This window comes from Rhinoderma darwinii, chromosome 6, assembly GCF_050947455.1.
Source record: "Rhinoderma darwinii isolate aRhiDar2 chromosome 6, aRhiDar2.hap1, whole genome shotgun sequence".
In the NCBI taxonomy this organism is placed as follows: Eukaryota; Metazoa; Chordata; class Amphibia; order Anura; family Rhinodermatidae; genus Rhinoderma; species Rhinoderma darwinii.
In genome coordinates, this window is record NC_134692.1 from 142853953 (window position 1) to 142869431 (window position 15479).

Here is a 15479-nt window from a genome sequence, read left to right on the forward strand (position 1 = left end):
GCAAAATTCTGAGCCCTCTGAACCCTGACACTTCCAGATACTTTTCTCTCATTGAGTATTTCAGTAAAACCCCTTTAGGCCAGAACGGGCCTGGTGCTGGTACCATCTGTATCTTCTACTAGTTCTATCAAGTCCTACCCTGAGATTTCTAATATTTTATTTTAAAGTGTCTCCCATTTTACCGACACGTAAGTCAGCGAGGATCTCACCTGAATCTCTGATAGACAGTTCCCTGGATTCTGGGTTGTCCATAGATTCATGTTCCCAGGTCACTCGTACTCTGAATCCTGGATCCTTGTGACCATCCTCAGGAATTCTGACCTCACTGGAGACGTTGTAGGATCTGTCAGGATTATGTGATGGTGATTCAGTGGATGATAGGACTTCTTCTCCTCCTCCCACTCCACATGTCCATTCAATCTTGATGCTTTCAGGATAAAATTTCTCCAGATTGAGCAAATACTTCATCTCTCCAGAGATCAATAGACTTCTCATTACTGGATGTGACATCTTGGGCTTTCCTGAGAAATAAAGCATAGAATGAGCTACAGCTTCTGTTGCATCTGTTACTGAAGCTTAACAGGGGATAAGCCATAGTAAATGCTATTCTTGCAGTATACTTCATCCATTATGTATAATTAGGGTTTCTCTGGGTGTATTTTTAGGGTGCATGCACAACAGTTGTATGGCGGAGCACAGACTGCACTATGGGTCTACAGTATGAACCCCCAGATACTGTGTGCCGCCCTCTGGTGTCAGCGTGATGCACCCTATTCTGCTCTAGAAGCAGTTTTTGTAGGGGAGAATAATAGGATGCATTGGAGCATATTATATAAAAACAGACAGCGATACATTACAGGCCGATAGAATTCCATAGCTGCCATATTTAATCTCTTGTGATCCTCTTTGTGAGGCCTTAGGTTTCTGCCCAGAGTCAGTATCTGCTCTTATCTTCCTGTTGTTTTGTAAGGTGAACACGTCCGACTTCCTACCAACTTTGAAACTACTACATTTCTGCGTAATGCCTTAACCTTCTGTATTGTTTGGTCCTCAGCACAATTTAGGCAAATAGTTTTGTTTCACTTTATTCATCATGAAAACTTCAGAGTATTTAAAGTAATAATAGAAAGTATTGCAGAGTTTCCCATATTCTGTTTGGGAGCCTCTCTCTGTATATCACCTATTATGAATGAATGGCGTGTTACGACTGAGGCTGTATACGGAAATCTAGGAGGCAGAACGCACTCTCTGTCTTCATTTCTGCGCTGCTATATCATCAGATAATTAAATCACGGATTGACAAATGACTTTAGGAGCCAGATAGAACAATCCAGAAGTCTGTTGGGTTTTTGTAATAGGTAGAAAACAAGAATCTCTGTATACATCAGTAGATCGAAAATATCACCCAAGAAAAGATGGCAGCAGCAAAGTTGTAATCACATTGGCCACCTGTCTCTGAGAGAACCCTAATTATACATAATGGATGACGTATACTGCAGGAACAGCATTTACTATGGAATTCTCCAGCCCTGGTTTATATAGAATGTGGAAATATAACTATGGAAGCTCTGCAACATTTCATATAATTAACAATATAGAAAATTAAGGGACATTATAAATCTTCTTTTAGTGATATATATCTTATTTTTCTCCTATGTACTCTTGAGTAATAGGTTCATAATGTATTTTAGATTTAATAAGACCGAGAGCTGACCACCTAAACAGTTGCTTTTTGTTGAGACGATTGTCAGGAATAGTAACATGATAACATTATCCATCATGTCATATAAAATAAATATCTCACCATAAATAGTCTTACAGTGAAACGTCTTCTCATCATTATGTTGGCTGGAGACACCTCTACAGAGGAAGGTCACGTCTTTATGTCTTTCCATGTGGGGTATGAATCTCAGTGATGATAAATTCTGATGTCCCTCACGTTGTGATTTGATCACATAGGATTTATCCAGTAAACTCTCTCCTTCTTCTGAATGTCCTCTCATCTGAGACGTCTGGATCTCCTGGACCTGTCCAGCGCTTCTTATCAGCCAAGTCACACACAGGTTCTCGGGGCAGGTGTCCACTGTGCAGTACAGGGTGGCTTCCTCTCCATCAATCAGCTTTGGAGGACCCTCAATGTCTCTTACTATGAATGGTACTTTACCTGTCAGTACAGTACATTTACAGTGAAATAACATAAAGCCGCAGTCTGGATTTCCATCTTTTACATTGTCACATGGACTCACCAGAAAGTAATCGTAACACTCAGTATTTTACCTCTACTCCTCCGTTTTAGTTTCCACCACAGAGCACCAGCGATGAGAATTATCAGTATGAGCATAATGACGGTACAGGCAGCAATGATCACAGCCGAGCTGCGGTCTGTAGGAATAAAAGAGGATACAGAACTATAGAGAGAAGAGACTTATACATAGTCACTATCAAATGGGTTTTCCTTTCATTTAATATGGCATATCACTAGGATAAGCCATCACATTATGATAGTTGGGGGTTCCACTTCCGGAACCCCTGCCAATCCTAAGAACGAAGGGACATGAGTCCTTTCATAATTCCTCCTGCACAGCGGCGCTCCCACTCCATTGAAGTCAACTGTGAAGGGGTCACAGCGTTAACTAGTAACCTGGCCTCTTCATTCTAAGGGTCAGCAGAGGTCCTGCCTGTTGGTCCCCCATGTATCAGAACGTGCCAATATGCCAAATAATGCTTCTGTGAAACTGTTGTATTTTATTGAATATTTTTGCTGTGATGTAGCAAAAATCACAGTAGAAAATGCTACAAAATCGGTATGTGTGAATAAACCTTTACAAGCCCGGATAATGTAACTATAACAGAGCTTGGCCAGGAGACGGACGATAACCAGTGAGGTCAGTGGCATAAAGGGATAATAATACGTTTACCTTCAGACACCAGACGAAAGTCTTCCTGGAGAGGTGCCTGCAGAAATTCATGTCGGATTCTACATGAGAAGGTCTTTTGTCTGTCCTCCTCAGTCACTGTTATGGTCACTGTGCTGTTTACATTGTAGGTTCTGTCTGGATTTCTCCGGGGAGTCTCCACAGTAACATTACTCAGCATCTCTCCATCCCTGAACCATCTAATATCAATGTCCACAGGGTAGAATCTAGTGATGGAGCAGCGCAGAACACTCTCCTTATTCATCACAACTGTTTTACCTGTGATTGTCACCTGTGGAGGAGCTAAAAAACAGAAGAATGAAAGATCATCAACAAGAAAAGAGCTAAGTAAAATTCTACAAGTAGACTGTCATTTTATCTGTACTTGTGTACCCTAACTGGGAAAAGAAAAATCTATATGACCAATCGTGTATATCGGGGAGTAGAGTACTGAAGAAGTTGTGGTGACTTTCCATTATAGTCTATGGGAGATACAGAAACAGTAGCTGGGAGTGCAACATAAATGTGAAAATTCGGAATATCTCAACATTTATGAAAATTGTATAAAGCACAAATACAGCAGCGATTTCTCTTTGCTTTTCATGGAAATGATTTAGGACTTTTCCAGAGAGACCACTGAGGTCAACAGCAAAATCTTAAAAATTCTTTATTGTAGCTATGGAAATTTCACTATGCAGCACAGTCCAGATTTACATCATTTTATGTTGAATTTATCTGCTTGTATCGCCAGTTGACAACTATTCCAATATAACTCAATTTGTTATGTAGATTAAGGGTGGTATTACACGGCCCGGCCTGGGCCATGTAAACGAGTGCTGATCAATGAGACAGCTCGTTGATTGGCGCTCATTTTCTTCTTTCACAAGGTGCTATGTATGGGGACGAGCGCTCGTTACTACAATCGCTTGTCCCCATACATTATCATCATGTCGGCAGCGCGTCTCCCTGAAATGTGCTGCCGACAACGATAATAATTTCTACATTTAAAACTATACGATCAGCAGATGAATAAGCGTTTACTCGTTCATCTGCTGATCGCTGCTCTGTTTACACAGGGCAAATATTGGGAACGTGCGTTCTCAGTGTAAAAGGGCCTTAATTATTCATTTAGGAATTGATTAGCAATGTTTCCTTGCAGCACTGGGGTCCTGAATTCATGGGCAACATCACCATATAGTTTGTATGATCTCCTCGTGCTTGTGTGTGTGTGTGTGTGTGTGTGTGTGTGTGTGTGTAGATTTGAGATACAGTGTGACCACCATTAGGGACTGATGTGAATGGTGACAATCTCTGTACAGTGCTCTGAAATATGTTGGCGCTGTATAAGCAACGAGAAATAAATAATAAACTGTAAATGGTTACCAATGATGAACATACACCTTAGAGTACCTCAAGTTATTCAGTAAACCTCATGAGACATGTATCTCAGTGTTTAAATTCAAGTTTCTAATCTAGAATTTGCTTTATGGAATTTATTACCTTTATTTACTTGAAGGCTGTACACACCATTTATTTCAATATAAGGCTTTGTTCACATCTGCCTCAGTAGCTCCGTTAGGAGCCTTCAATGCAGATTGTGATTTTTGCTTGACAAAATAGCACAGCATGCAGCGATATTTTGCCCAGAAAAAATAACAAAAACCATGACGCAATCCAGTACCCATTAAAGTCAATGGGTTGAATCGGGCGCTGTTGGTTTCTATCATGCGATGGATCAGACGCTTCTGTTTTTCTTGTTGTTCTGCTCCTATGACAGAGCAGAAAAACAGAAAAAAGATGTGGACATAGCCTAAGGAAGAAGGTTGAAGCCCTTTACTTCCTCCCTGCTTAGAGAGAGTGAGAGATCGATAAAATAATTTGAATATCGTAAATTACAAGCGGTTTGTGTATCTGCAGAGAGAACTTGCTAGCTAATAAAGGCCTGTAATTACAGCAGCCTATTCATCCGCGGATTCAAGCAAGCAATCTCTGCTGTATGAAAGTGGTGTGACCATAGGAGTGTACTAACAGGGGAGAGGTGAGTAACGAGTGACAATTGTAATGTGATCTGGCAGGACAGTAGAAACAGTGTCCGGTGACCGGGCTGCAGCTCCACTGTATCTGTAACATGACAGACAATGAAAACAACTTCCGGTTAATGAATTAGGAGTAGGGATAAGCTTGCAGCACAAAGTTTTGAAGGAAACAGCTTCACAAAGGTTCTGCACATGGATCTAAAAGTAATGTGAAGTATTTTTCATTACAGGTGCGCTTTAAACACCTTTTATGAACTCATGGTCTTTCTAGTGATATTAGCACAAGAATATCATTAATAAGGCAGAGCATCGCCTGTATCCTGTTAAAGAGGCTCTGTCACCAGATTATCAAATCCCTATCTCCTATTGAAGGTGATCGGCGCTGCAATCTAGATAACAGCAAAGTTTTGTTTTTTTGAAAAACGATCATTTTTGCCCAAGTTATTAGCAATTTTATATTTATGCAAATGAGCTTTTCAATGGACAACTGGGCGTGTTTTCTCGTTTTACCAACTGGGCGTGTATTGTGTTTTTACCAACTGGGCGTTGTGAATAGAAGTGTATGACGCTGACAAATCAGCGTTCCCACCCAGCTTCTTTCACTGCAGACACACAGCGTGACGTCACCCACAGGTCCTTCAACCTTGTCGTCGGACAAAGAAGATACATCGGCTCCAGGCGTCCAAAAGGTTAATATGCTCGTCTCTAGGGCGTTTGCTATGCTTACCTGACACGGTGATGCTGCTGCAGATTCAACTGTACTCTGACGCCTGGAGCTGATGTGTCTTTTCTCCTCCGACGCCAAGGTTGAAGGACCTGTGGGTGACGTCACGCTGTGTGTCTGCAGTGAAAGAAGCTGGGTGGGAACGATGAGGTCACCCACAGGTCCTTCAACCTTGACGTCGGAAGAGAGAAGACACATCAGCTCCAGGCGTCAGAGTACAGTTGAATCTGCAGCAGCATCACCGTGTCAGGTAAGCATAGCAAATTCCCTAGAGACGAGCATATTACCTTCTCGGATGGCTGGAGCCCATGTATCTTCTCTGTCCGACGCCAAGGTTGAAGGACCCGTGGGTGACGTCACACTGTGTGTCTGCAGTGAAAGAAGCTGGGTGGCAACGATGAGAAGTGTATGATGCTGATTTGTCAGTGTCATACACTTCTATTCACAACGCCCAGTTGGTAAAAACACAATACATGACCAGTTGGTAAAACGAGAAAACACGCCCAGTTGTCCATTGAAAAGCTCATTTGCATAAATATAAAATTGCTCGTAACTTGGGCAAAAATGATCGTTTTAAAAAAAACAAAAAAACTTTGCTGTTATCTACATTGCAGCGCCGATCACATTCAATAGGAGATAGGGATTTGATAATCTGGTGACAGAGCCTCTTTAAGATCGTGCCGTAAGAACTATTTACTGAACTTTTTACTGACCCTCATTGTATGTAATTTAATAATTTATGTGGTGGTTCTGGTGGTTGTTGCTGTCCATTTATTGTAATGGAAAATGATTGACTTACCACCAATGTCCAACCGGATCTCCTTGTCCTTCCTCTCTGAGCTGTAGATCACTGAACACTTGTACATCCCACCATCAGGTATTTGTATATTAGAAACAGTCAGATTAGCACTCCCGGTTATTAATGCGTCTGTGCTCAGGGAATATCTAGGAGATGTTGTCCTCACAGTGTTATTATAGCTGAGGATTTCCTTATCTCGAAAGTGCCAAAATATTATAAGATGTTTGGGATCTACAGGAGGTTTGTCCACTGTGAAGGGGCAAGAAACCAGAGCGTCAGATCCCAGCCTGGCTGCATGTACGGATGGTCCAGTCAGCTCAAGTGACGACACTGCGGACAATAAGGTTTATAGTCATTATATGGGGTCTTAAGTTTGAAACCAACCAGGGGCAACATGTAAATGGAGTTGGTATGTTCTCCCCATGCTTGTGAGGGTTTCTTCTGAGTTCTCCGGTTTCCTCCCACACGCCATGAATTTAATGATAAGATAATTGCCTTCTAATGAAATTGACTTTAGTGTGTTTGAAATTAAATTGTGAACCTCATTTGGAACAGGGACTAATGTAAGTGATGGATACAGCGCTGCGGAATATGTTGCCGCATTACAAGCAACAGGAAATAAGCACATTATGTAATTAATGTAGTGCATTAATTTACAGTGACTGACTGCCAAACATTGCTTTGCTTTTATGAATGTGTTTCATATCTATTCAGCATGCTGTATTAAAGGGGCTTTCCACATATGGATGTCAGAGGGCGGTTCATGTGCATGACATCCCGGTGTTAACATGTATTACGTTAGACGTCCTCAGCCCTTCTTTTGATCTTGGAAGCAGGATCTGTCAAATGCCAGATGAGCCTGTGTGCATAGTGGGCTGGCTGGCATTGATGGAGCGTGGGACCCGTGGCAGTTGCATTGTACGTTGGCAGTGCGCTCAGTTATTAAGCAGCAGTTTTAGTCTACGCTTTTGATTTGGAACGCTGCATACAATGTCAAGACAATGTTTTGCTTCCCTGGTGGTCCACCGTGGTGAAGGAGCTATGGCAGTATTTCTGGTTGTCTAGGGTTGTTAAGGAGTTAATAGTAGCAACCCTGGTAGTCTCTGATATTGAAGGGGTTAGTGCGAACATCCTAAGTGATCTAAGACATTTAGAATTGAATGCCAGCTTTCTGGTGGTCTAGGATATTGTGCAGCTTAATGCCAGCTTCCCTGGTGGACTAAAGTGGCAGAGGGGTTCATGCCAAAATCCCTAGTGATCTATAATATTTAAGGGGTTAATGCCATAATCCCTGAATCCCGGAAATCTAGGAGGCAGAACGCACTCTCTGTCTTCATTTCTGCGCTGCTATATCATCAGATAATTAAATCACGGATTGACAAATGACTTTAGGAGCCAGATAGAACAATCCAGAAGTCTGTTGGGTTTTTGTAATAGGTAGAAAACAAGAATCTCTGTATACATCAGTAGATCGAAAAATATCACCCAAGAAAAGATGGCAGCAGCAAAGTTGTAATCACATTGGCCACCTGTCTCTGAGAGAACCCTAATTATACATAATGGATGACGTATACTGCAGGAACAGCATTTACTATGGAATTCTCCAGCCCTGGTTTATATAGAATGTGGAAATATAACTATGGAAGCTCTGCAACATTTCATATAATTAACAATATAGAAAATTAAGGGACATTATAAATCTTCTTTTAGTGATATATATCTTATTTTTCTCCTATGTACTCTTGAGTAATAGGTTCATAATGTATTTTAGATTTAATAAGACCGAGAGCTGACCACCTAAACAGTTGCTTTTTGTTGAGACGATTGTCAGGAATAGTAACATGATAACATTATCCATCATGTCATATAAAAGAAATATCTCACCATAAATAGTCTTACAGTGAAACGTCTTCTCATCATTATGTTGGCTGGAGACACCTCTACAGAGGAAGGTCACGTCTTTATGTCTTTCCCTGTGGGGTATGAAGCTCAGTGATGATAAATACTGACGTCCCTCACGTTGTGATTTGATCACATAGGATTTATCCAGTAAACTCTCTCCTTCTTCTGAATGTCCTCTCATCTGAGACGTCTGGATCTCCTGGACCTGTCCAGCGCTCCTTATCAGCCAAGTCACACACAGGTTCTCGGGGCAGGTGTCCACTGTGTAGTACAGGGTGGCTTCCTCTCCATCAATCAGCTTTGGAGGACCCTCAATGTCTCTTACTATGAATGGTACTTTACCTGTCAGAACAGTATAAAATGATCAAACTTTACATTTACAGTGAAATAACATAAAGCCGCAGTCTGGATTTCCATCTTTTACATTGTCACATGGACTCACCAGAAAGTAATCGTAATGTCAGTGCTTTACCTCTACTCCTCCGTTTTAGTTTCCACCACAGAGCACCAGCGATGAGAATCATCAGTATAAGCATAATGACGGTACAGGCAGCAATGATCACAGCCGAGCTGCGGTCTGTAGGAATAAAAGAGGATACAGAACTATAGAGAGAAGAGACTTCCACATAGTCACTATCAAATGGGTTTTCCATTCATTTAATATGGCATATCACTAGGATAAGCCATCACATTATGATAGTTGGGGGTTCCACTTCCGGAACCCCTGCCAATCCTAAGAACGAAGGGACATGAGTCCTTTCATAATTCCTCCTGCACAGCGGCGCTCCCACTCCATTGAAGTCAACTGTGAAGGGGTCACAGCGTTAACTAGTAACCTGGCCTCTTCATTCTAAGGGTCAGCAGAGGTCCTGCCTGTTGATCCCCCATGTATCAGAACGTGCCAATATGCCAAATAATGCTTCTGTGAAACTGTTGTATTTTATTGAATATTTTTGCTGTGATGTAGCAAAAATCACAGAAGAAAATGCTACAAAATCGGTATGTGTGAATAAACCTTTACAAGGTAACAGCCCGGATAATGTAACTATAACAGAGCTGCTTGGCCAGGAGACGGACGATAACCAGTGAGGTCAGTGGCATAAAGGGTTAATAATACGTTTACCTTCAGACACCAGACGAAAGTCTTCCTGGAGAGGTGCCTGCAGAAATTCATGTCGGATTCTACATGAGAAGGTCTTTTGTCTGTCCTCCTCAGTCACTGTTATGGTCACTGTGCTGTTTACATTGTAGGTTCTGTCTGGATTTCTCCGGGGAGTCTCCACAGTAACATTACTCAGCATCTCTCTGCCCCTGAACCATCTAATATCAATGTCCACAGGGTAGAATCTAGTGATGGAGCAGCGCAGAACACTCTCCTTATTCATCACAACTGTTTTACCTGTGATTGTCACCTGTGGAGGAGCTAAAAAACAGAAGAATGAAAGATCATCAACAAGAAAAGAGCTAAGTAAAATTCTACAAGTAGACTGTCATTTTATCTGTACTTGTGTACCCTAACTGGGAAAAGAAAAATCTATATGACCAATCGTGTATATCGGGGAGTAGAGTACTGAAGAAGTTGTGGTGACTTTCCATTATAGTCTATGGGAGATACAGAAACAGTAGCTGGGAGTGCAACATAAATGTGAAAATTCGGAATATCTCAACATTTATGAAAATTGTATAAAGCACAAATACAGCAGCGATTTCTCTTTGCTTTTCATGGAAATGATTTAGGACTTTTCCAGAGAGACCACTGAGGTCAACAGCAAAATCTTAAAAATTCTTTATTGTAGCTATGGAAATTTCACTATGCAGCACAGTCCAGATTTACATCATTTTATGTTGAATTTATCTGCTTGTATCGCCTGTTGACAACTATTCCAATATAACTCAATTTGTTATGTAGATTAAGGGTGGTATTACACGGCCCGGCCTGGGCCATGTAAACGAGTGCTGATCAATGAGACAGCTCGTTGATTGGCGCTCATTTTCTTCTTTCACAAGGTGCTATGTATGGGGACGAGCGCTCGTTACTACAATCGCTTGTCCCCATACATTATCATCATGTCGGCAGCGCGTCTCCCTGAAATGTGCTGCCGACAACGATAATAATTTCTACATTTAAAACTATACGATCAGCAGATGAATAAGCGTTTACTCGTTCATCTGCTGATCGCTGCTCTGTTTACACAGGGCAAATATTGGGAACGTGCGTTCTCAGTGTAAAAGGGCCTTAATTATTCATTTAGGAATTGATTAGCAATGTTTCCTTGCAGCACTGGGGTCCTGAATTCATGGGCAACATCACCATATAGTTTGTATGATCTCCTCGTGCTTGTGTGTGTGTGTGTGTGTGTGTGTGTGTGTGTGTAGATTTGAGATACAGTGTGACCACCATTAGGGACTGATGTGAATGGTGACAATCTCTGTACAGTGCTCTGAAATATGTTGGCGCTGTATAAGCAACGAGAAATAAATAATAAACTGTAAATGGTTACCAATGATGAACATACACCTTAGAGTACCTCAAGTTATTCAGTAAACCTCATGAGACATGTATCTCAGTGTTTAAATTCAAGTTTCTAATCTAGAATTTGCTTTATGGAATTTATTACCTTTATTTACTTGAAGGCTGTACACACCATTTATTTCAATATAAGGCTTTGTTCACATCTGCCTCAGTAGCTCCGTTAGGAGCCTTCAATGCAGATTGTGATTTTTGCTTGACAAAATAGCACAGCATGCAGCGATATTTTGCCCAGAAAAAATAACAAAAACCATGACGCAATCCAGTACCCATTAAAGTCAATGGGTTGAATCGGGCGCTGTTGGTTTCTATCATGCGATGGATCAGACGCTTCTGTTTTTCTTGTTGTTCTGCTCCTATGACAGAGCAGAAAAACAGAAAAAAGATGTGGACATAGCCTAAGGAAGAAGGTTGAAGCCCTTTACTTCCTCCCTGCTTAGAGAGAGTGAGAGATCGATAAAATAATTTGAATATCGTAAATTACAAGCGGTTTGTGTATCTGCAGAGAGAACTTGCTAGCTAATAAAGGCCTGTAATTACAGCAGCCTATTCATCCGCGGATTCAAGCAAGCAATCTCTGCTGTATGAAAGTGGTGTGACCATAGGAGTGTACTAACAGGGGAGAGGTGAGTAACGAGTGACAATTGTAATGTGATCTGGCAGGACAGTAGAAACAGTGTCCGGTGACCGGGCTGCAGCTCCACTGTATCTGTAACATGACAGACAATGAAAACAACTTCCGGTTAATGAATTAGGAGTAGGGATAAGCTTGCAGCACAAAGTTTTGAAGGAAACAGCTTCACAAAGGTTCTGCACATGGATCTAAAAGTAATGTGAAGTATTTTTCATTACAGGTGCGCTTTAAACACCTTTTATGAACTCATGGTCTTTCTAGTGATATTAGCACAAGAATATCATTAATAAGGCAGAGCATCGCCTGTATCCTGTTAAAGAGGCTCTGTCACCAGATTATCAAATCCCTATCTCCTATTGAAGGTGATCGGCGCTGCAATCTAGATAACAGCAAAGTTTTGTTTTTTTGAAAAACGATCATTTTTGCCCAAGTTATTAGCAATTTTATATTTATGCAAATGAGCTTTTCAATGGACAACTGGGCGTGTTTTCTCGTTTTACCAACTGGGCGTGTATTGTGTTTTTACCAACTGGGCGTTGTGAATAGAAGTGTATGACGCTGACAAATCAGCGTTCCCACCCAGCTTCTTTCACTGCAGACACACAGCGTGACGTCACCCACAGGTCCTTCAACCTTGTCGTCGGACAAAGAAGATACATCGGCTCCAGGCGTCCAAAAGGTTAATATGCTCGTCTCTAGGGCGTTTGCTATGCTTACCTGACACGGTGATGCTGCTGCAGATTCAACTGTACTCTGACGCCTGGAGCTGATGTGTCTTTTCTCCTCCGACGCCAAGGTTGAAGGACCTGTGGGTGACGTCACGCTGTGTGTCTGCAGTGAAAGAAGCTGGGTGGGAACGATGAGGTCACCCACAGGTCCTTCAACCTTGACGTCGGAAGAGAGAAGACACATCAGCTCCAGGCGTCAGAGTACAGTTGAATCTGCAGCAGCATCACCGTGTCAGGTAAGCATAGCAAATTCCCTAGAGACGAGCATATTACCTTCTCGGATGGCTGGAGCCCATGTATCTTCTCTGTCCGACGCCAAGGTTGAAGGACCCGTGGGTGACGTCACACTGTGTGTCTGCAGTGAAAGAAGCTGGGTGGCAACGATGAGAAGTGTATGATGCTGATTTGTCAGTGTCATACACTTCTATTCACAACGCCCAGTTGGTAAAAACACAATACATGACCAGTTGGTAAAACGAGAAAACACGCCCAGTTGTCCATTGAAAAGCTCATTTGCATAAATATAAAATTGCTCGTAACTTGGGCAAAAATGATCGTTTTAAAAAAAACAAAAAAACTTTGCTGTTATCTACATTGCAGCGCCGATCACATTCAATAGGAGATAGGGATTTGATAATCTGGTGACAGAGCCTCTTTAAGATCGTGCCGTAAGAACTATTTACTGAACTTTTTACTGACCCTCATTGTATGTAATTTAATAATTTATGTGGTGGTTCTGGTGGTTGTTGCTGTCCATTTATTGTAATGGAAAATGATTGACTTACCACCAATGTCCAACCGGATCTCCTTGTCCTTCCTCTCTGAGCTGTAGATCACTGAACACTTGTACGTTCCACCATCAGGTATTTGTATATTAGAAACAGTCAGATTAGCACTCCCGGTTATTAATGCGTCTGTGTTCAGGGAATATCTAGGAGATGTTGTCCTCACAGTGTTATTATAGCTGAGGATTTCCTTATCTCGAAAGTGCCAAAATATTATAAGATGTTTGGGATCTACAGGAGGTTTGTCCACTGTGAAGGGGCAAGAAACCAGAGCGTCAGATCCCAGCCTGGCTGTATGTACGGATGGTCCAGTCAGCTCAAGTGACGACACTGCGGACAATAAGGTTTATAGTCATTATATGGGGTCTTAAGTTTGAAACCAACCAGGGGCAACATGTAAATGGAGTTGGTATGTTCTCCCCATGCTTGTGAGGGTTTCTTCTGAGTTCTCCGGTTTCCTCCCACACGCCATGAATTTAATGATAAGATAATTGCCTTCTAATGAAATTGACTTTAGTGTGTTTGAAATTAAATTGTGAACCTCATTTGGAACAGGGACTAATGTAAGTGATGGATACAGCGCTGCGGAATATGTTGCCGCATTACAAGCAACAGGAAATAAACACATTATGTAATTAATGTAGTGCATTAATTTACAGTGACTGACTGCCAAACATTGCTTTGCTTTTATGAATGTGTTTCATATCTATTCAGCATGCTGTATTAAAGGGGCTTTCCACATATGGATGTCAGAGGGCGGTTCATGTGCATGACATCCCGGTGTTGACATGTATTACGTTAGACGTCCTCAGCCCTTCTTTTGATCTTGGAAGCAGGATCTGTCAAATGCCAGATGAGCCTGTGTGCATAGTGGGCTGGCTGGCGATGTTGGATCCTGGGACCCGTGGCAGTTGCATTGTACGTTGGCAGTGCGCTCAGTTATTAAGCAGCAGTTTTAGTCTACGCTTTTGATTTGGAACGCTGCATACAATGTCAAGACAATGTTTTGCTTCCCTGGTGGTCCACCGTGGTGAAGGAGCTATGGCAGTATTTCTGGTTGTCTAGGGTTGTTAAGGGGTTAATAGTAGCAACCCTGGTAGTCTCTGATATTGAAGGGGTTAGTGCGAACATCCTAAGTGATCTAAGGCATTTAGAATTGAATGCCAGCTTTCTGGTGGTCTAGGATATTGGGCAGGTTAATGCCAGCTTCCCTGGTGGACTAAAGTGGCAGAGGGGTTCATGCCAAAATCCCTAGTGATCTATAATATTTAAGGGGTTAATGCCTACCCCTCCTGGCTGCCTTCTCCTTCCTGCCACCTCCTACTGACTGTCCCCGTCTGCCTGCACACCTCCTTCTGTCTGTCCCCTCCTGCCTGCACACCTCCTACTGACTGCCTTTTCCTGGTTGCCCCCCTCCTGCCTGCACACCTTTTACTGATTGCCAGCCCCTTCCTGGCTGCCCACCCCTTTTGCTTGCCTGAACACCACCTGCCTGCCACCTTCTGGCTGCCCCCTTATCCATGTGTACAAGCATCTTCTAAACCAGAGTTTCCCAACCTTTTCAGGATCGAGGCACCCCTTGGAAAAAAAACATTTAGTCAGGGCACCCCTACCAAAAATTGAAAAAAACGGCTAAAAACAAGCACTACACTCTTAGGGTATGTTCACACTGCATTTTTTTGTAAGGCAGAATAAAAAAATCTCTCTCAAGATTCCTATAAGAATTTTGAGGCAGATTTTGAATTGACGGTGTTATTTGACTCCTATTTTTTCACTGTGTTTTTTGCCCACATATTTTTTAAGCCATTGAAGCTAATGCAAAAACCGCAGGCAAAAAAGCAACAAATGAGCGCCGCAGGTATTTTCTGCCTCCTAATAATTTCAATGGGACGTCAGAGGCGGAAACCACTCAAAGACCATCAGCCCCCACTCACAGTAAAATGACCATCTGCCCCCCACTCATAGTAAAATGACCACCCGCCCCCCCCCCCCACTCACAGTAAAATGACCATCAGACCCCCACTCACAGTAAAATGACCATCAGACCCCCACTCACAGTAAAATGACCATCAGACCCCCACTCACAGTAAAATGACCATCAGCCCCCACTCACAGTAAAATGACCATCTGCCCCCCACTCATAGTAAAATGACCACCCGCCCCCCCCCCACTCACAGTAAAATGACCATCAGACCCCCACTCACAGTAAAATGACCATCAGACCCCCACTCACAGTAAAATGACCATCAGACCCCCACTCACAGTAAAATAACCATCAGTTGCGTCCAGTAAAGTGACCACCAGCCTGACCATCAGCCTCAGCCCCCCCAGTAAAGAGACCAAAATCCCTCTCCAGTAAAGTCACCATCAGCCCCCCACTCACAGTAAAATGACCATCAGCCTGCCACTCACAGTAAAGAGGCCAT

The 15479-nt window shown here is 42.4% G+C and overlaps 1 protein-coding gene across 7 annotated transcripts in view; it reads right to left on the reverse strand.

Moving 5' to 3' along the window:
* Positions 1-15479, reverse strand: part of LOC142656004 (uncharacterized) — a 130319-nt gene that overhangs the window by 11622 nt on the left and 103218 nt on the right. For 6 of the 7 annotated variants that reach the window (XM_075830805.1, XM_075830806.1, XM_075830812.1 and 3 more), the window contains 9 exons: positions 13054-13383; positions 9500-9799; positions 8819-8953; positions 8359-8718; positions 6475-6804; positions 2919-3218; positions 2278-2382; positions 1805-2164; positions 210-521 (listed from right to left, as the gene is read on the reverse strand). In XM_075830805.1, coding sequence (XP_075686920.1) covers positions 210-521; positions 1805-2164; positions 2278-2382; positions 2919-3218; positions 6475-6804; positions 8359-8718; positions 8819-8953; positions 9500-9799; positions 13054-13383 — 2532 coding nt within the window. The remainder of the gene's footprint in view (positions 1-209; positions 522-1804; positions 2165-2277; positions 2383-2918; positions 3219-6474; positions 6805-8358; positions 8719-8818; positions 8954-9499; positions 9800-13053; positions 13384-15479) is intronic. The other variant, XM_075830807.1, reaches the window with a different exon arrangement.